This window comes from Mustela nigripes, chromosome 6 (genome assembly GCF_022355385.1).
Source record: "Mustela nigripes isolate SB6536 chromosome 6, MUSNIG.SB6536, whole genome shotgun sequence".
Lineage (NCBI taxonomy): Eukaryota > Metazoa > Chordata > Mammalia > Carnivora > Mustelidae > Mustela > Mustela nigripes.
In genome coordinates, this window is record NC_081562.1 from 31174757 (window position 1) to 31197349 (window position 22593).

At 35.6% G+C, this 22593-nt stretch overlaps 1 protein-coding gene across 1 annotated transcript in view; it reads right to left on the minus strand.

Annotated features, from left to right (window-relative positions):
• Window positions 1–22593, minus strand: part of TMTC3 (transmembrane O-mannosyltransferase targeting cadherins 3) — a 66515-nt gene that overhangs the window by 12620 nt on the left and 31302 nt on the right. Inside the window, exons 7-10 of the mRNA XM_059402375.1 lie at window positions 20202–20454; window positions 15076–15224; window positions 13156–13276; window positions 10884–10995 (exon numbers count right to left, since the gene is read on the minus strand). Coding sequence (XP_059258358.1) covers window positions 10884–10995; window positions 13156–13276; window positions 15076–15224; window positions 20202–20454 — 635 coding nt within the window. The remainder of the gene's footprint in view (window positions 1–10883; window positions 10996–13155; window positions 13277–15075; window positions 15225–20201; window positions 20455–22593) is intronic.

The window sequence follows — 22593 nt, forward strand, 5'->3', positions numbered from 1 at the left end:
GGATTTTTTTCTCAAACACTTGTAAATCATTAAAAAAAAAAAATCACTATCCTTTTAGTGTAACATGCATGTCACCTGGTCAGACCACCACATAGTTTATATTCTTATTCTAGCTAAGCAAGAAAAACCTTCAGAATTACTTTTTTTTTTTTTTTAAAGATTTTATTTATTTATTTGACAGAGAGAGAGATGACAAGCAGGCAGAGAGGCAGGCAGAGAGAGAAGAGGAAGCAGGCTCCCTGCTGAGCAGAGAGCCCGATGCGGGGCTCGATCCCAGGACCCTGAGATCATGACCTGAGTCGAAGGCAGCGGCTTAACCCACTGAGCCACCCAGGCACCCACTTTTTTTTAATTAACTTTAAAATGCTATAAATCCCTACTCAATGTGCTCCTAAACTGTCCTAAGTTTTTAAATACCTAAAATTTGCTACCTCAAATTTTTACTTTTGGTCCTGACCAGTTCCCTTATCTCCAGTCTTATAAATCTGTGTATGCCTAACAGTGACAAAAAAAGGGATTCTTGATGTCCCTCCATACATGTCATTTCATATATCAAATCTAAGAAGAACATGACTAAAAAAACAGAATAAGCCAAGATGCCTCTGAATACCAAATTCAGTGTTTCTAACTTTACAATACTTTTTCCACAATAAATTATAATAAATGGGTTTACTTCTTTTTCTAGTCACTGGCTTATGAGAAAAAGCAATTTTGCGAGAAGTATAGTAGGAAAGTCATACTATACTTCAGGATGTATCTCAAAAACAGCAAAAAGTGATAACTGACAATGAGGGGGAAAAATATTTTAAAACTGAGCGCTCATCATGGCAATAAGCTAGTGATATGCACACTATTTATTAGACAAAACTAAACATGAACATAGATACTCACCTACATCATTTACTCTTTAAAACAATGCAATGAGATAGAAACTACTATTCTCATTTAGAAATGAGAAAAACAAGGAAGAGGCCTACATCTTTTAAGTCCCTGTACGGCTGATATCAAAGATGACTCTGCTTCTCTAAAGAATCCTAGATTTTGATGTAGTATTCAATGATTCATTCGATGTATATATGCTGGCTAACTAAACATCATCATAATAAAAAAGACTCCTAGAAATAACTTAAAAGGCTTTAGAAAGTAATAAATTAATATTAGTGAATGTTGGGGTGCCTGTGTGGCTTGCTTGGTTAAGCATCTGACTCTAGATTTTGGCTCAGGTCATGATCTCAGGGTAATAAGGAACCTGCTTAAGATTCTCTCATTTTCTCTCATTCTTCCCCACTCCATCCCACTCATGTCCTTTCTCTCTCTAAAATAAAATAAAATAAAATAAAATAAATGAATGTTGACTGTGTATAAAACCATGGTAGATGATTCAGAGGGTATAAAGATAAATCAGATGTTCATGATGTCTCTAGGGAGTTCCTTAGCTTAAATACATTTTTTTTTTTTTTTTTAGATTTTTTATTTATTTATTTGTCAGAGAGAGAGAGGGAGAGAGAGCGAGTACAGGCGGACAGAATGGTAGGCAGAGGGAGAAGCAGGCTCCCTGCTGAGCAAGGAGCCCGATGCGGGACTCGATCCCAGGACGCTGGGATCATGACCTGAGCCGAAGGCAGCTGCTTAACCAACTGAGCCACCCAGGTGTCCCTTAAATACATATTTTTAATAAATATTCAAACAAATACAGTATTAAACAGTTATAAATACTATAGGAAAGATACAGAAGTTGCAAGAGGTTTTAAAGATTAATAATATTTGCTTCTAATTGGATTGATAGCAAGGTTTATTAAAGAGAAGCCATATAATAGGAGGGGCAAGACGGCAGAGGAGGAGGAGCCCCTATTTCAACTGGTCCCCTCAATTGACCTAAATATGTACCAGAGCACTCTGAACACCCACGAAATCAGCCTGAGATGTAAAATTATACACTTCTGGATCTCTATATGGAGGCAGAGATCACCAGTGGAAGGTACAGGGGAGTTGGGAGTGCATGGACTGATATCAGAAGATAAACAGAAGGGGGAAGGGAGCCACCAGAAGCGACCCATTAGAAATACCCCAGTGCGAAAGTGCCCTGTGCTTGGCAACCAGCATTAGCTTGGAGACTGATTAACAGCACTCAAAATGAACAAAGGGACTTAAGGGACAACTGTAGGGATTAGGTGGCCACAGTCCCAGGACAGCCACAGCCGGTGCCTGCCTGTGCTTGAGAAAGCCTCCAGGCGACTGGGGGCTCCAGTCGATGGTCCCTGGGTCCATGGCCACTGCAGCTGCCTTCGTTGCCTCTACACCACCCGACTGAGCGCTCCCAGCATGGGCATGGGCTCCAGACAGCAGTCCTGGGAATGGCAGCCGCAGAGACTGGGCTCGCTTGGACCACTATTGTTCACGGTTTGGTAGCATGGTTTTGGTGGCACATGGGCACAGAGACAAGCAGGAACCTCTGGCAACCACTGAGACAGTGGCTGGGGGTGCGCACCACCTGTGGGAGTTTGCAGAGGGGTGAGTCTGTGTGTTCTGGACCATTCAGAGGGGAGCCGACTGTGGCCTCTCTCTGAGGCAGAGGTCTGGGTGCAGAGTTTACTTTGCTCTGACCCTCTTAAAAAGTGCAAAAGGCTGCCAAAGAACAAAAACCTCCAGAGAACAAAGGCCTGAAAAACAGGTTTCCACAGAGCCCAGCCTCTTGACAGGGGGCAGGGCAACTCAGCCCAAAGACTGACTGAAAAATAACCCAGCAGGCCTCTCCCCCAGAAGATAAGCCAAAAGAACAAGAGGACAACCACCACAGGGTCCCCCCAAAACTATAAAACCCCAGTATCAGGAGAAAATAATATATTAAGCTCATGGTACTGGCTCAAAACCTGTATTTTGTAGGTACAACTTTTTTCTCTTACATTTTTTTAATTCATTCTCATGATTCTTGGGTTTTTTTAAATCTACTTACAATTTCAATTAGATTTTTTAAAAAAGATTTTATTGATTTGAGAGAGAGAGAATGAGAGAGAGAGAGAGAGAGAGCGCATGAGAATAGAGAGGTCAGTGGAGAGAAGCAGACTCCCTGCTTAATAGGGAGCCTGGTGTGGGACTTGATCCTGGGAGTCCAGGATCATGACCTGAGCCGAAGGCAGTCGCTTAACCAACTGAGCCACCCAGGTGCCTTTCAATTAGATGTTTAATACAACACATTCCATAGTAACTTTTTAACTTGAACTTTTTTTCATAAATATACCTTTTATATATATTAAATATATATATTATCTATATCTGTATCTCTCTCCCTATATATAGAAACATATATGTGTGTGTGTGTGTGTGTGTGTGTGTGTGTGTGTGTGTAGTTATATAGTGGTGAGAGGTAGTTGAGGGGATGTATAGCTGAATATATCAACCATTATCCAGGCAAGGTGCACCCTGGAAAGTTTCAGAGCATTTGGAAGTCACCACCAAAAAGAAAGAGAAAAAAAAAAAGAGAGAGAAAAAGGGGGAATAAAAAAATAATAAAAATAAATAAAATAAATAAAAAAAAGAAAAAACCCAGCCAAAATAACTATAAATATATAGATATATCTATAGAGAGAGAGGTTCAAGGTAGTCCTTTTTCTCTATTCAATACTACCCTATTTATATATACCAGCTTTAATTTCCCTGTATCTCTTCAAAGTTGAGTCCTTTAACAAAGATAAGATACACCCAGGAAGAACTCAAATAACGTTCCTTGCCCACATGGAGGGTTTATAACCACCATCCCATATTATTCTTTTGTCAGTGTTTCTGTGTGTTTGCTTTGTTTTTGTACATTATAAATCTTATTCTTGGGGTTCATTTTGGCTGGGTTTTTCTTTTTTTCTTTTTCTTTTGTCAGTCTATTTGTTCACTTCTGTTTTTGTACTTTATAAATCTTATTCTTGGGGTTCATTTTGGCTGGGTTTTTTCTTTTATTCCCCCCTTTGCTCTCTCCTTTTTCTTTTCTCTTTCTTTTCGGTGGTGACTTCCAAATGCTCTGAAACTTTCCACCTTGCCTGGATAATGGTTGATATATTCAGCTATACATCCTCTCAACTACCTCTCACCAGAATGATGGAGAAGGAACACCCAAAAGAGGAAAAATTCAGATTGTGACCTCTGCCACAGAACTACTGGATATGAACATAATAATATGTCAGAATTCAGGGATATGGTTCTCCAGACAACGGCTAGGTTGGAGAAGACCATTAGTGGCAACATAGAATCTCTAAGAAGTGAGAGCTTATCTGGCAGAACTTAAAAATGCTATCGATGAGATCCAATCTAACCTAAATACTCTTAACACCTAGGGAAAATGAGGCAGAGATCGAATTAGTGATCTGGAAGACAAACTGACAGAAAAGATGGATCAGGTGGAGGCCTGGAACAAACAGCTTTGAAGCCATGAAAACAGAATCAGGGAAATAAATGATGCCATGAAATGTTCCAATGTCAGAATTATGGGGATCCCTGAGGGGGTGGAGAAAGAGAGAGGACTAGAAGATACAGTTGAACAAATCCTGGCTAAGACTAGAAGATATATGTTGAACAAATCCTGGATGAGAATTTCCCTAATCTGGGGAACGGAATAAGTGTTCATGTAGTAGAAGTGGAAAGGACATCCCCCAAGATCAACAGGGGCAGAAAGACATCCAGACATGTAATCGTGAAATTCACAAAACATAAGCTCAGAGAAGGTGTCTTAAGGGCAGCTAGGGGAAGAGATTCCTTCTGTACAGACGGAAAAACATCGGAATAATGTCAGACCTGTCCACAGAAAACTGGGAAATCAGAAAGGGCTGGCAAGACATATTCCAAGCACTAACTGAATAGAACATGCAACCAAGAATACTTTATCCAGCAAGGATATGCAGAATGATTGGAGAGATTAAGAGCTTCTAAGACCAGCAAAGACTAAAAGATTATGTGACCACCAAGCCGGCACTACAAGAAATATTAAGGGGACTCTAAAAGAAGAAAGACCCCAAGAGTGATACAGAACAAAAATTTACAGGGATAATCTATAGAAACAAGGACTTTACAGGCAACATGACAATAAAAACCTATCTTTCAATAACCACTCTCAATCTGAATGGCCTAAATGCTCCCATAAAATGGCACAGGGTTGTGGACTGGAAAAAGAGACAGGACCCGTCCATATGCTGTCTACAAGAGACACATTTTGAACCTAAATATATATCCAGACTGAAAGTGAAGGGATGGAGAACCATCTTTCTGAGCGCACATGGAACTTTCTCCAGAACAGACCACATACTGGGCCAAAATCAGGTCTCAACCAATACCAAAAGACTGAGATTATTCCCTTCATATTCTCAGACCACAATGCTTTGAATCTGGAACTCAACCACAAGAAAAGGTTTGGAAGGAATTCAAACACTTGGAAGCTAAAGACCATCCTGCCAAAAAATGTTCTGATCAACCAGGAAATTAAAAAGAACTTAAACAATTCATGGAAACCAATGAGAATGAAGACACATCAGTCCAAAACCTATGGGATACGGCAAAGGCAGTCCTAAGGGGGAAATACATATCAATTTAAGCCTTACTAAAAAGAAACTGAAAAATCCAAAATACACCAGCTCTCTTTACACCTTAAAGAACTGGAAAATCAACAACAAATTAAGCCAACCCCAAGCACAAGAAGGGATATAATCAAGATTAAAGCAGAGATCAATGAGATAGAAACTAGAGATATGGTAGAACACATCAATGAAACTAGAAGCTGGTTCTTTGAAAGAATCAATAAGACCGATAAACCATTGGCCAAACTAACCTAAAAGAAAACAGAGAAGACCCAAATTAATAAAATTATGGTGAAAGTGGAGAGATCATAACTAACACCAAGGAAATAGAAACGATTATCAGAAATTATTATCAACAGCTACATGCCAATAAGTTAAACAACCTAGAAGAAATGGATGCATTCCTGGAAACCTATAAACTTCCAAAACTGAATCAGGAGGAAATTGATAACCTGAATAGACCAATACCTAGTAATGAGACTGAAGCAGTGATTAAAAACTTCCCCCAAAAAACAAGAGCCCAGGACCTGACAGATTCCCTGAATTCTATCAAACATTCGAAAAAGAAATAATCTTTATTCTCCTGAAGCTGTTTAAAAAAAGAAAAAGAAAAAGAAAAAGAAAAAGAAAAAGAAAAAGAAAAAGAAACAGAAGGAAAAATTCCAGACTCTTTCTATGAAGCCAGCTTTATACCTTGATCCCCAAACCAGGCAAAGACCCCATCAGAAAGGAGACTTTCAGACCAATATCCCTGATGAATATGGGTTCCAAGATTCTCAACAAGATCTTAGCTAATAGGATCCAACAGTACATGAAAAAGATTATCCACCATGACCAGGTGGGATTTATCCATGGGATGCAAAGGTGATTGAACATTCGCAAATCAATTGATGTGATAAATCAGTAAGAGAAGAGAGAAGAACCACATGGTCATCTCAGTTGATAAAGAAAAAGCATTTGACAAAATACAGCATCCTTTCCTGATTAAAATGCTTTGAAGTATAGGGATAGAGGGAACATGCCTCAACTTCATAAAATCCATCTATGAAAAACCCACAGCGAATATCATTCTCAATGGAGAAAAGCTGAGAGCCTTCCCACTGAGATCAGGAACATGACAAGGATGCCCACTCTTCCCACTGTTGTTCAACATAGTAGTACTAGAAGTCCTAGCAACAGCAATCAGACAACAAAAAGAAATAAAATGTATTCAAAATGGCAAAGAAGAAGTCAAACTCTCTCTCTTCGCAGATGATAGGATACTTTATATGGAAAATCCAAAAGACTCTACCCCCAAACTACTAGAACTCATACAGCAATTCAATAATGTGGCAGGATACAAAATTAATGCACAGAAATCCTTGCTTACTCATACACTAACAATGAAACTGTAGAAAGGGCAATTAGAGAATCGATTCCATTTATAATAGCACCAAAAACTGTAAGATACGTTGGAATAAACCAAACCAAAGAAGTAAAGATCTGTACTTAAGGAACTACAGAACACTCATGAAAGAAACTGAAGACGACACAGAAAGACTGAAAAGCATTCCATGCTCATGGATCGGAAGAATAAACATTGTTAAAACGTCTATGCTGCCCAGATCAATCTATACTTTCAATGCCATCCTGATTAAAATACCAGCGACATTTTATGAAGTGCTAAAACAATTTGAAAATTTGTATGGAACCAGAAAAGACCCCGAATTGCTAAGGAAATGTTAAAAAAGAAAAACAAAGCTGGGGACATCACATTGCCTGGTTTCAAGCTTTACTGCAAAGCTGTGATCACTAATACATCATGGTACTGGCATCAAAACAGACACACAGACCAATGGAACACAGTAGAGAGCCCAGATATGGGCCCTTAACTCTATAGTCAAATAATCTTTGACAAAGCAGGAAAAAATATCCAGTGGAAAAAAGACAGTCTCTTCAATAAACAGTGCTGGGAAAATTGGACAACTATGTATAGAAGAATGAAACTTGACCATTCTCTTACACCACACACAAAGATAAACTCAAAATGGATGAAAGACCTCAACGTGATGCAGGAATCCATCAAAATCCTAGGGGAGAACAGAGGCAGTAACCTCTTCGACATTGACCACAGCAACTTCTTTCAAGACATGTCTCCAAAGGCAAAGGAACCAAAAGTGAAGATGAACTTTTGGGACTTCATCAAGATCAAAAGCTTCTGCACAGCAAAGGAAACAGTCAACCAAACAAAGAGGTAACCCAAGGAATAGGAGAAGAGATTTGCAAATGACACTACAAAGGGCTAATATCCAAGATCTATAAAGAACTCCTCAAACGTAACACCCAAGAAACAGATAATCATGTCAAAGAATGGGCAAAAGACATGAACAGACACTTCTCCAGTGAAGACATACAAATGGCTGACACATGAAAAATGTTCATCATCATTAGCCATCAGGGAAATTCAAATCAAAACTAGTTGAGATACCACCTTCCACCAGTTAGAATGGCAAAGATGAACAAGGCAGGAAACAACAAGTGTTGAAGAGGATGTGAAGAAAGAGGAACCCTCTTAAACTGTTGGAGGGAATGCAAGTTGGTGCACCCACTTTGGAAAACAGTGTGGAGGTTCCTTAAGAAATCAAAAATAGAGCTTCCTTATGATCCTGCAATTGCATTACTGGGTATTTAACCCAGAGATGCAGATGTAATGAAAAGAAGGGCCATCTGTACCCCATTGTTCATAGCAACAATGTTCACATTAGCCAAACTGTACAAAGAGCTGAGATGCCCTTCAACAGACGAATGGATAAAGAAGATGTGGTCCATAAACACAATGGGATATTACTCAGCCATCAGAAAGGATGAATACCCAACTTTTGTATCAACATGGATGGGACTGGAGAAGATTATGCTGAGTGAAATAAGTCAGGCAGAGAAGGTCAATTATTATATGGTTTCATTTACTTGTGGAACATAAGGAATAATATGGAGGACATCAGAAGAAAGGAAAAGTGAATTGGGGAAATCGGAGGGGAAGATGAACCATGAGAAACTGTGGACTCCAAGAAACAAACTGAGGATTTTAGAGGGCAGAGGGGTTGGGGGAATGGGTGAACCTGGTGGTTGGTATTAAAGAGGGCACATATTGCATGGAGAACTGGGTGTTGTACATAAACAATGAATCTTGAAACACTGCATCAAAAACTAATGATGTATTTTACGGTGACTAATATAACACAATAAAAAAAAAAAAGAGAGAGAAGAGAAGCCATGCAAGATGGGTTGTAAAAGATGGATAGGATATGATAGAAGGTAAATGGCAAGGGAGAAGGGAGGAATTCTAGGCTCAAGGAATAATATAAACAAAGGCAAAGAGGTGAGGAAACCAGGAATATATACTCAAGAAAAACTATAGAAAGAGTTAGGGAAGATAAAATTGAAAAGCTAGACCATCTGTTTTATTTCTACAGCTTTCTCTTCATCTTTCTCTAAATGAAATTTGGCTTTGCCTCAGGGATGTGGTTTTTTACATGTAGCTTGTCCAAGTAGCGACTGTGTTCTTTTTCTTATTCTTTGCAGCACTGGGTCTGGAGGAAGAGTAGGTGTCTTTGGTGATCTTTAACACTTCCAGACAACTCTTGCTCCTTCTTAAAATCACTTGTCTCTGAATTTCAGGTCATTAAACTCTATTATAATTGACCATCCTTCTTTGTTGCAGTCACTATTCTCTGAGTCAAATCTCCTGGTTGCTTATGGTTCTCATAATTCTTAAGTGATTTCAGAATCTACAAATACAAATTTTCTAATACTTGGGCTTTGATATCCTTTCTTCCAAGATTTTCACCTCCATCTTCCTTTAACTAGTTAGTGCAATGACCACAGTCATATCTAACAAAGAGTGGGTATTGCTTGCCACTCCCCGATTCTCTGAGGATATTTACAAATGTGACCGGGGTGTTGGGGTGTATATGTGTTGAGGGAAGTACCTTTTGGTTATCATTATAAATTGACAGTAATGATGGCATTTGGCAGATGAGGGCCATGTTGGTTTATATCCTGAAATACAGTTTTGTACACTCAAAATACCAATAGTATTCCTCTTGAAAAATACTGATGCTGTAGCTAGATCCTACTCAGACACCAACAATTCTTCACACCTATAAATCATTGATCCTATCACCCTGCCTCACCTCCCTGCTTAACTTAGATTCTTCATCTATTATAATCATTATCTGTTTCTTGTTTAGTAATAGCACATTTTAAAATGCCCTAATTCTATTTAACAGAATTCTCCACGCCTGTGCCATTTCAGCTGTAAAGTAGCAAGTGAAAAACATACACCTACATCAACTAGTATAATTTTAAATAAAGTATTCTAACCTCAAGCAGTTAGAACTGCTTGGCAATTACACATTTTCCTATATCTTGTCTCTAAAAGTGTGATCCATGGGCTAAACATTACCTGGGAACTTAATAGAAGTGCAGAACTTCAGGTTCTATTCTAAACCTCTATCCATCAGAACATCCACTATAACATCTCCATGTGATTCAAGGGCACATTTCAGTTTGTGAAGCACTGTCCTAGACAGCTACTTCACACCCACTCTTATTCTTAGATCTCTAGAGATTCAACCCTTCCTGACTCTGATGACTCTGCTTTCTATTTCAATGAGAAAATAGAAGCAAACAAAAGACAATTTCCAGAAACTTCCTCCAGATGATCTATTCGACTGCCTATATCCATTATTTATGTTCTTTGCCTTCCTTATAGTATATTAGCAATTCTATGACTAAATGAAGTCCTTATCCTGTGCACAAAATTCTATTTATTTCTTCTCATTTATTTAAGGACAACTGATCCATAATTTGTTCCCTCCTTTTTGAATTATTACTTTTCCCAGCCTCAGTGGATTAGCTGTACATATGCTTTGTTTCTCCCACCTTAAAACTGAAAACAAAAACTCCTATCATCCTACTTACCTTTTCTTGACTCCATTCCCAGCAATACCACCATTTCCTATTGATACTCTTTAAGAGTTTTCAATACCAGCTGTCTCCAATTATTCTTCCCCTTCTCTCCTAAACACATTCCTATCAGGCTTTTGCATCTAACATTCCACCAAAATTGCTCATCAGTACCACCAACTCTTATAGTAAAGAAAAAAATCCTAAATGTCTAAGTAGATCTAATATATAATCTAATTCAAAATAAGCCAGCATCAAACACTATAGTATTTATATCACCTGGAATGAAGACTGAAAACAAAACTCTACCTTATTATCCCCAAATATAATCAAGTTTTGAATCAATCTATTCAAATTGTTTTATTAATTAATAACGCTTACCTGGCTGAACATGGGTAGCCTGTAAGAAATATTTCAAAGCTCGTTCAAAGTTCTTTTCGTTTTCCAGAGCATGACCCACATTATTCCATAATTTGGCATTATTTTTATTTACCTTCAATACATAAGCATAGATAGAAATAAATTACAATTAAAAAATACAACTCCAATTAACACAGATATTTATTACCATTAGGAATACCATTAGGAATGGAGTGTTCCACAGAGGTATCCATGAATGGGTGAGGTGCTCAAAGACACCAACTTTCAGTTATAAGACAAATAAGTTCTGTGAATACAATGTAGAGCATGGTTACGATAGTTAACAATACTGTAATGTATATTTGAAAGTTGCTAAGATAGTAGATCTTGGAAATTCTCATCAAAAGAAAAATATTGTACCTATGTAAGGTGACAGAAGTTAACTTATTATAATTATTTTATAATATACACAGATATTATGTTGTACATCTTAAACTAATACAACGTTATATGTCAATTAACCTCAATAAAACTTGAAAAAATAATTCAGGTTTTTCTTTTAGAAAAGAAAAATTTGTATGTATACCTCCAATTAACAAAGATATTTGTTTAGTATATTGTTAGGAATGGAGTGTTCCAAGGAGGTGCCCCTGGAGATGAGAAAGGAGCCAAGTGAAGTATTTCCCCAAATTTACTCTCCTCCTTTTAACATAAACTAAAACCACAGCAGTCTGATTTCATCTATTTGATGTATTAGAATTTTGCTAAAAGTTTTATTTGATCAAAGTATCACAGGGTGCTTGGCTGGCTTAGTCAGTAGAGTATGCAACTTGATCTTGGTGTCATGAGTTTAAGCCCCACACTGGGCATAGAACTTAACTAAAAAAAGAAAAAAATGCATTACGTTGTTTGAAAACTTAAGCTCTACTATCTGTATTCTTTTGGGAGAGAAGGTATTTGAACATGAGAATATATTTAACTTGCACTGATTACTTATTTTTAGGCTTGTTATAAAGTTATTTACATAGTCCATTATGGTAATGGGAAACCTGGGATTAAAGTTCTAAATTTATCTGTGCTTTATTAATTCACAGATGGGCATGATGTTCCTGTAGGGAGAGGATGGTATCTGGCCGAGGAACTAGCCTCAGTGAGTAGGGCTGTGGTTCTTAGATTGTTCTAGGAATAACGATAAACAAAACTCTTGAAAATTATAGGTTTCCACTGATATTCTATGAGTGTAGCTTAAGAAGAATAGTAATGAGGTCTCTTTCGTTAACAGACTTCTAAGCTAGAGGAGAGAGTGCAGTTACTGAGTGAGACAAAAGGATAGTCACATGACCTTAAGTTGTCACACAGACTATTGGAATGAGGCAATATTCCAGGAAAGCCAAGCAATGGGGAGTACAGAAATAGCCAAAGGAAGTTAAGAATTTATAGTTTTGAAGAGAAGCACCTGAAAAAACCCATTGCTTGTAGCTTACAGAAACCAGTATTTTATGATTTTTTTAAAAAGACCTTATTCCTGGTATGTTGTCCATTCTATAGAAATGTTTTATCACTACTTTCTGCCAGTTTCTATCTTTTCTATAGTATTGTAACCTTAGTTATTTTCCACATAGCAAGGTGCCATTTTTAGTTACGTATTTTACTTCAATGAATCTAGGATGCCATTAATTCTAAGACTCACTATTAATAAAACAAAAAGCCACTAATTAATTGTAAGATGCCTCTCACTGTGAGATCTATTCTAATTTTTAAAACATTAAAAGGTTAAAAAAAAAGTTCACCTTCAGAACTATGAACTATATATAGTTCTTTTTTTAAGATTTTATTTATTTATTTGACAGACAGAGATAGGCAGAGGTAGGCAGAGAGGCAGGCAGAGAGAGGAAGGGAAGCATGCTCGCTGCTGAGCAGAGAGCCTGATGCAGGGCTCGATCCCAGGACCCTGGGATCATGACCTGAGCCGAAAGCAGAGGCTTTAACCCACTGAGCCACCCAGGTGCCCCTATATATAGTATTCTTATTTAATTATTTTATTATCATTTGAACTTCTAACAACAGTATAGCATTTAGGGAATTATTCATATATGCCACAGACATATCAACTAAATATGATTCAAAGCACTGGTTATGGTATATATTATATAAAGAACAAATTATTTTTACTGAACTTTTGTAGTACTTAAAATTGACAGTAACATGTCTAATTAAATATAAAAACATCCTAGACATGACTATAAGAAATCATTAATGACATATTTTCCTGTCATTCTGGATAATACTTTACCTTCAAGGCTGACATAAACAATGTATATTCAGACTCCCAATCCCAATTTCTGTGGAGTGTTTTTAAGGCATGAGTGAATATCACCATAGACAGACAAATCCAGGATAACTTTTTTAATACACTGTTTAAGAGAAAAAAGCAAAACAAAGAAACCATTGTCTACATCACCAGAAGCATTTTATCTTTTAGAATAGAGGTAAGAAATAATGTTAAATATCTCCAAATATCATCTTTGAGTTTATTCTAAGGAATGAGGATCATTCTGGCAATCAACTAACTTCAAAGGTAACACCAAAAAAATTAAATATGCATACTACCTTCTACTTGAGTCTTTAATTATATTAGTATTTCAAAAACTCTGTTTACATATAATGGCAAAAAGCAGACACACCAGTTTTTAACTGCAATTTTTCCTTTTTGGGGCCTTTACTTACAATTTGAATATTCTTGTGTTTATCAAGGGTCAATCTTCACTGGCTATATTTTTTTTTTTTAAAAATTGGCTTACACAAATTGCATCTATACCACAGATTATCATGACATTCTTTGAATAATTTCATATTTTAAAGCTAGAATTATTTATTACGAGCCATAGTAAAACTAACTCTTTATGAAATAGATACAAATTACTTATACAGCTTTAGGCTAATTATATGGGACTTAATTCCTCATCTATAAAAATGTTATACTTCAATTATCCCTATAGTCTTATTTGGTACTAATATTCTCTAAGTATGTTTCTGTCTTAATAACACAGTTCAACTTCTTTCATTTTGAGAGATCCACTTAGGATAAGACTGCATGGATCAGAAAGAACATGGACCATGGAGAGACAGAGAGAGAGAGGGAGAGAGAGAATGAACAAACATGGACGTTGGAAGTAGTCAAATATAAATCTGAAGAAAAATCCTACTGTTTACCAGCTATGTGATCTTGAGGTAACCTGATTCAAGTAATCTATATGAGCTTTAATTTTCAAATGTGCACGAGAGTTAAGGAATGTTAGATTAAATGAGAAAACAAATCTAAAGGGTCTATCATGGCTCTTGGCACATGGTAAGCATTCCAAAACTGGTATTGATTAAAATTGGATATATGGGTAGAAGTTAAGAGAAAGGGCCTGCTAGATATTAGTGAAAATTGTAGACATGGATGACATCACCCAGGGAGAATATGCAGTGTGAGAAAAATGACTGTGAGTAAAATTGTGGCAAATAAAAAATATTTAAAGAGCAACTACAGCAAGAAGACTCTGAGAAGGGACTGAGCAGCAATGAGATGACATGAAAGAGAATTAGGAGAAAGACTTTCTACAGACACCAGGGAAATAAATTTTAAATACAAGCACTGACTGGAGTTAGCTAGTAGAGGCAATGAGGTAGAGACAAGTAAGAATGCTGAGGGTTGAAGGATGACTGGAAAGTGAGAAAGCAGACATTTCTTGCATACAGTGTGACTCTTCTGTTCCTTAACTGTTAGTTAAGGCAACTAGGACATGATGGTTATGATGCAGATAGTGATGATATCAAGAAATTATAGACTGTTTACTATATGCATTTATATATAAATAAACTCAACATAACTCACTTAAGTAAGAAGACTATGTCATCGCACATCGAGGTGGCAATGGTTATTTATAACTCTATTCTCAACAATATCCTTGTTTTCGCTTGGGTCTGACTCAAAGTTTGTTATGTCACAGGCTGTACAATAAAATTATGTTAATAAGAACATAGGATGAGGTGGGTGCTATGAAGCTTTCCTAACCTGAATTACAGAAAAATGAGGAGACTATCAAGATGAAAAATAAAAACATAAAAGTAGGATTTATATAAATGAACTAAACATTTTAAATTCTTAAATGTATCACACTTAATTCTACAGTTAGTAAGCATTAAATGAACTAACATTTTAATTCACCTTTTATTTGATATTTTCTGCCATCCATGGGCTACCAAAATACAGAACCCCATGCTAGGAACATACAATACTCTCTCAGCAACAACAAATCCAACTGGGAAAAAAAGGTTTGATGCAGGAATAAATGGTAACGCCATCAAACAAAGGGCCTACAAAGAAAAATAAGGTATTTTAGTAAGTTCAAAAAAAAATATGGCCATTCAAAAGTTAAAACCAAATATTTTATTTAATTTGAATAATGTATTGGTACCAGTTTTAATAATACTATAAACAATACTAATTTAAACATAAAGAAGGCAACTTAGGGTCAGTAACAACAAACATCAGGATGTATATCACCAAGGTGAGATCAAGGTGAGATTATAATTAGGGCTCATCCAATGAAATAAATATTTTTTTTAAATAAATATAAAATAAGACATTAATAATTTTTATACACCCAACTTATGTATGTATGGTAAAAATACATTGACAGAGATGTTAACAGGTTTTACAAAACTGTAATGGCTGACATAAAAGCCATTCATGCAAGTTTTCATATTTTTATTATTGTTAATATTCATATTATATTGGAAATTGAAAAATGATAGAAGGTATCCTTTAGGCAAGACAGTAGACTACTGTGTCTGTACCCCAGCATTCCTTTGCATAATACTCTGATGAGTCCTATATATTTAAGAGGCTTAGTGTAAGTATAAAAATAAAACTGCCCCCTTTAAACAGTAGTCTTTTGTTCTATAAAAATTTCTAAAATTCTAACACTACACATTGAAATACATCATAAAAATGCTTAGATTTTGTTATTTTGAAAATGAGAGAGCATATGGTTCCCAGACAATAAATCCATTAAAAAGGTAGTATTCCAACAACTAACACACAAATAACCTATGAAAGGAACCAAGCTGGTTATTAGGACATCTGTTTCTATGGACACGTGCTTCCGTATTTTGTTACCCTGATTTGTTTTATAGTACCTAATTGAATAACTATGCAAGTTATTCTTTCAGCTTCAGAAGTTTGAGAGTCTTTTAACAGTTTGAAAGATTGCTTCCTCTTTATTATACTTTATTAGTAAAATACGGATGAAAAGATGTATACACATTGAAAAAAATACTTTCACCATGTATGATAAATTAAAAACTTGTAATGAGGAAGTAAAGAATCTAAAGAAAAGCATTACTGAACTACTAAGTATCATACTAATACATATATCTGAAATTTTAATGTTTTCTTTTTGATCAAAAAGGTAAAACATTAAGAATACATAATTAATTTTCCATTCCCAAGAGTGCTTGATAAAAACAACCAGCTAGCTGAGAAACAGAGATACTCCCACATATAAGATGTATTTATTTCAGAGAGAGGGAGTTAGGGTAGGGGCAGAGAGAAAGAATCTTCAAGCAGACTTCCCACAGACAGAGAGCCCCACTTGGGGCTTGATCTCATGACCCATGAGATTATGACCTGAGCCAAAACCAAGAGTCAGATGCTTAACTGAATGAGTTACCCAGGCACCCTGTAGTCCTTTTCTAAAAACAAACAGGCAAACATATTTTTTATTAATTCATGGCTGCTCTAAAGCTATTTTATTTGAAATAATTAAAAGTGTTAAATTCATTCAAAGATGTATCATGGACTGATGCACAAGCTATATACACAAAAAGCAACCTCACAAAAAATCTACTCGTTCTTGGATAAAGGAATGTCTCTAATGATTAACTTATTTAAAAAGTTCTAATACACTCTCTATTAATATATGCCAACCTAGCTAACTATGGCTACCATAATTTACTTCTTCAGTGATATAAAACTTTTTAAAAGGAAAGGTGGTAGTACAAGAGTCTGGAACAAATCTGTTTTGTTTCTTACTTCCTAGGTAATATAAAGTAAACTAATCAATCATCTTCCCAATTTGTGTTTCTCTACAAATTGGGGTTAATAACTACTGATGTTATATTGTCAGGATACACAGGACATTTTAATAAGTGCTTAACACGGCATCTGATACTTCATAGGTACTCCTTTGATATACTTATCCCTTTAAAAGATCTTCACAGAACATCACTATATAATATAGCATGTTTAAGACTATCTTAAAGAGGGCGCCTGGGTGGCTCAGTGGGTTAAGCCGCTGCCTTCAGCTCAGGTCATGATCTCAGAGTCCTGGGATCGAGTCCCGCATCGGGCTCTCTGCTCAACAGAGAGCCTGCTTCCCTCTCTCTCTCTCTGCCTGCCTCTCCATCTACTTGTGATTTCTCTCTGTCAAATAAATAAATAAAATCTTAAAAAAAAAAAAAAAGACTATCTTAAAGAAGTTATACCTAAGATCACAATTGTTCCTTTTTACATACATAAAATAAAATTTATACAAATCTCTGCTTATTTCACTGGTACTACCCTCCCTGTTTTTATTCAGCTTATATTATAGAAATCATTATTTTATATGCCAAAACTTTACATTCATCCACCCTTCCTTACTTTTCCTTCCTTTTAGTAGAACCTCAGCTTTGGATGTATTCTACCATGCAGCTGCTTTGTCTGTATTTACCTGAACAGCAAAGCTCTACTAGAGACAGTCCCAAAGCAAAATATATTAGTATCATCATAAATTAATAATTATCAACTTCAAATTGATCCTTAAAACTCAGAACTTCTAGGTGTCTTTGATAGGATCACTCCCTCTCTCCTTTATTTTGTATCTTGATTACTTTTCTTAGGCTTTTGATTCATGTCACTTTCAGCGGGTGACCATACTTCCAAACTTACAGAGAAAACTAAAGCCATAAAACAAGAATTCTTTCAATTCTGTGCTACTAAACCTACCAACATCCACACACTGATGTCATTTCCATCCTTTCTGCGACATAAGAAGTGTGTGTTTCCATCTTTCTCGGGCCAAACCTGAGCTCTACAGTGCCCCTGCTCCTCGCAAATCTCACAATTAACCATTCTTTCATCTACTTGACCACCTTCTAATCAACTGTATTGTTCCTATCCATATTCAAATACGCTCTTGTCTCTTCAACCTTAAACGTCTCCTTTGACAACAAACACATTTTTAAATTGCCTTACCCATTCATTATGTCCCTTAGGTATAAAACAAGGTCCCACATTCTTAGGCAAGCACTTTACAGCCAAGGTAATAAATAGCTGGTTTTCACCCCACTTAACCAATCGACATTTCAAATCAACATTGCAAGTCAACCTATTAGTGATTTCCTTTCCTTCTAAAAGTCGGCGAACTGAGTTCTCCAATGAAAGTGATTCTCCTACCTCTGAAGGTTCACTAATTCTAGATCTTCATGCTCCCTCCAAGCTCTACATGAGATCAGCAGTCTGTTATGCGTTAAGCTGGCACAGTCTTCTCTTACTTAGCTGATAATAAATTCAAGCTTGTCTCCTCCTTCGAAATATTCAAAGTTAAGGTAACCCTACAGGTTATCTATACTACCGTTCTTCATATCCACATCTCCTAATTCAATCTCTCCACAGAAATAAATTTCATTAAGTAACTAATATTCCTAAAATAGGTTAAATATGACTGATCTCACTTTTCTGCCTCAGAGTATCTGTTAGTGATAATCATTCCATCTTTCTTGAAATACTCACCTACCTTTCTGTCCATTTGGTCTATCTCCTATTTAGGTTCATTCTCCTCTACACAGTTATCTTTTACTGTATATAAACTCCTATACCTTCTATAGAAGTTTTTTCAAACCGAGTTGTAGGTTTCTTCTCTTATCACTCTATCTAGCTAGCCCCTTCAACTATTTTCTGAGGGAGAATAAAGACCAAATACTCTTAGACATTCATTATGTGTATGAATTATCTTCTATTCTATGTATTTGGAATGGTAATAGCTAGCTACCATCTTTGAGAAAGTCACAAAACCCCAGTTGAGAAATGCTGCTCTCTACATAACCTCTCCTTAGACCTTCTTATTCACATCCTGGTTTCAATTACTATCTCTATACCATCTATCAAATTTTTATGTGGCGCTTAGGACTCTCCTCCGAAACTCTAGGCATCAAGTGCTATTCAAAATCACTGCTAGGATCAAACTCAAGAGATTAAAAACTAATAGTAAATATGACCTTTCCCCCAAACTCTGTATTTTTTCAGTCTTCTCTATATCTAAGAGATCAGCTTCAAATTTTTCCAAAATGCCAGTTCCCTGGTAATTGGAGCCTTGTATTTCTTTTTATCATATCCTTAGTGCCTAAAAGGCTGCCTGGTACATAGGCTACAAGAAAACCTTTTTAATGAATGAATAAATGAACCTAGTGGCTGTAGTCAGATATGATGTATTTGTATAGTATTAAAAAACACTTTCTGGCACATAGCAAATGCTCAAGAAAATGTTACAGATTATTACTATCTTCAGTAATTTAAAGAAAACAACAAAACCACTACAAGGGGGTGCCTGGGTGGCTCAGTAGGTTATAGCCTCTGCCTTCGGCTCAGGTCATGATCCCAGGGTCCTGGGATCAAGCCCTACATCGGACTCTGCTCCGCAGAGAGCCTGCTTCCTCCTCATTCTCTCTCTGCCTGCCTTTCTGACTACTTGTGATCTCTGTCTGTCAAATAAATAAATAAAATCTTTAAAAAAAAACACACTACAAGAGGTGACAGAAGAGTAAGAAAATTACAAAGAAATACACCTCAGAAAAATAACACTGTGTAAACAATCAGAGTTCTCTGAACATAGTAAAAAATAACTTGCGGTGTAATGAAAACCTTGCTAATGAGAACTGAACTAAATATTTCTAGCTGTCTATTTTGCATGACACTCTTCTCTGTGTCAAGAAAACAATGATCTATTTCCTCAAAGTATACAACCTACTTGGGTAAAGAAATAGAAGAAAATGATGCCAATGGCATGCTTCATGGTTTCAGAATTCCTAGCAAATCAAGAAAATTCATAACCAGTTTTTACTTTACATGCTGAATGTCAAATTATGCCTACATATGGAATTCTGATATATAATTTTAGGATAGCCAAAAAAAAGCTAATAATTAAGCTGATGTTGAGCAAGAAAGATGCTGTTTCTAAGAAGATGCTCTGAAAAGGCAGTCTTCAAATCAACTGACTGTTTTACATCTGAAAAATTAAGGGAATTTCTTACCATTAAAACAGTCTTGGAGGAATCACCAGGGTATCTAAGACTGAATATTCCCAAAGCCCCCAAAAAGCAAAAGAAAGTAAATGTGGCAAGATTTCGAATATCTAGAAATGACTCTATAAGTGGTATTGTTCCCATGGTCCAATCACAGCAGAGTTCTGAAGGATTTAATAGAAGCCAAGCATTCAAAGGAAGGAGATAGTTAAAAGTTAGTTGCCTTGTAGGAGTTGGGCTTACGGCAGCTGGGTTATCAAACCTGTATAACGAATGAAAAAAAAAGTTATTTAGACTAAAACACTTTGTAAACACAAAATATATAACATTTAAATACAACACTAAACAATAAAAGCAGTATTTTACATGTAATTTCATTAAAAAGAAAAATATTTTTTACTGATATGTCAGTCCTCACTAGAGTTCAAACTAATCTTTAAGAAACTTCTAGTTGAGACAAATTATGAAGAGCTGTTTAAAGGGGACCTAGATTATCTATTTATAGTTTATTATTAGAATAATTCAGACAAAATCACTACAATATTATGATATTCTACAGAAGTATAACCTTCTGATTAAAAGTAAAAAGAAAAATTTTAAAGGATTGATTGTTGTATGTGATGTATGAGTGTTTCTGAGAACACTAACCAATGTTTTTTTCTGCATGAGATGGCTTCTTTCAGCACTAAACGCTAATAAAAATTATGTTTCCTAGAAAGAATTACTATGTTTTTCTTTTGCTGTGGGCAGAAAAAAGTGCATCACCTATGAGCTTTTTCCTTTTGCTCTGACTTCTAGGAAGGCAAAAACCCATTTTCCAGCACATAATAGTACTGTACAGGCCTATGTAACATTTTATCTGTGTCCTACTTTTTCTCCTAACACATACTAATATAAACATATCCGAAATTATATTTGTGCAGGCCATGACATATTATGTACATGACATTTGTACATAATGTTCATTTCATTAAATTAGTCTTTTTCCTGCAAACTAAGTCAAATCATAGTTGAATCACTTTTTAAAGTATATTTCAAATAAATAGCTTCTGATTTTTATTTTTTTAGGCTATGTTCAAAATTTTATTGGCTATGTTAATATATAAAGATAATTCCTCATTTTAAAATGAGTAAGTTAATGAAAAATCAACCCCTAACATTTGACTTGGTCTTCTTAAAAATTCAAATGGTTGGAAAAAAGCAAATACTATTTGAACAAATAATATCTAAAAAACCTTCATATTTGAACATCTACATGTATGAAAAATAATTAAACTTGAGTCAGGACTTGAATTCTCAAATAACCAAAAGAATGAATACAAACTTTTTTCCTATAATCCACTACTCAAGAGTTCATTTTTATAACTCATGGTTTATTTAGAACAGCTAATTTAATAACTGTACTTTAGAGAAAGAACACATGTCAAAGCAAGTCAAGTAATACTATAGTCAATTCACAGGGTAACGTAATAGAAGAAAATGTATATACAAACATTTTTTAAATGCCCCTATTTGGAAAATATATATTTAGATGTAACATACCCATATAGCCATCCACACATACTTACACAAAACAAATACATTCATATCTATAAACTACATTTTCACACTATAGAATTGGAGATGAAAAAGTCTATGGAAATTCTCTAAAAGGAAAAACAAAAACAGTAACACTGAAACTGAGGGTAAAGAAGGAAATGCAAATTATAGTATATATTTACTATTCAATCTATTTCCCATATTTTACTACTTAAATGAGTTGTTCAGTTTAGCATGGCTAGACTCAGAAGTAAAAATTCATGAAATTAGGAAGTATTCTTTAAAGAAAAAAATGCACCAAAATTACTCAAAATAGTTATACATTAAATGACACAAAGAAAATGTTTAAGGTAAGAGAATTATCTGAATAAAATTTTATTCTAACCAGGGCCAGCACTGCACTCTTCTGGATGACACATGAACAACATTTTGGCCTTTGTTGTTTAAAAAAAAAAAAAGTTCTTGCATTCAATGATACTTTAATGTAAATGAATAAAGAACTAGTATGAATTTCATTTTAAATTTTAGCTGAGTAAGGTGAAATGGAAAAATGCTATATTTTAAAGCAGGAAAAAAAGAGATGTAGATTGTTAAATTCAGCATAACTTTTGCTTCTAGCTTTAAACAAGCAAAGAACCAGACAAGACATATAAAACTTTTCTTAACACACTAAGCATCAGGGAAAAAAGGACAATGATACCTAAAAGAAGAAAACAAATAAGGAAACCCTATCTGGAAAGTTCAATACCTAGACATAGTTTTTAGTCTGTGGAACAGTAAGGGGGAACCTAGTGGAGCCTAGTAGTATCCTTAGACTGCAAAACTGAACTGGGTCAGTTGGCAGAATACCAGAGAGAACAAA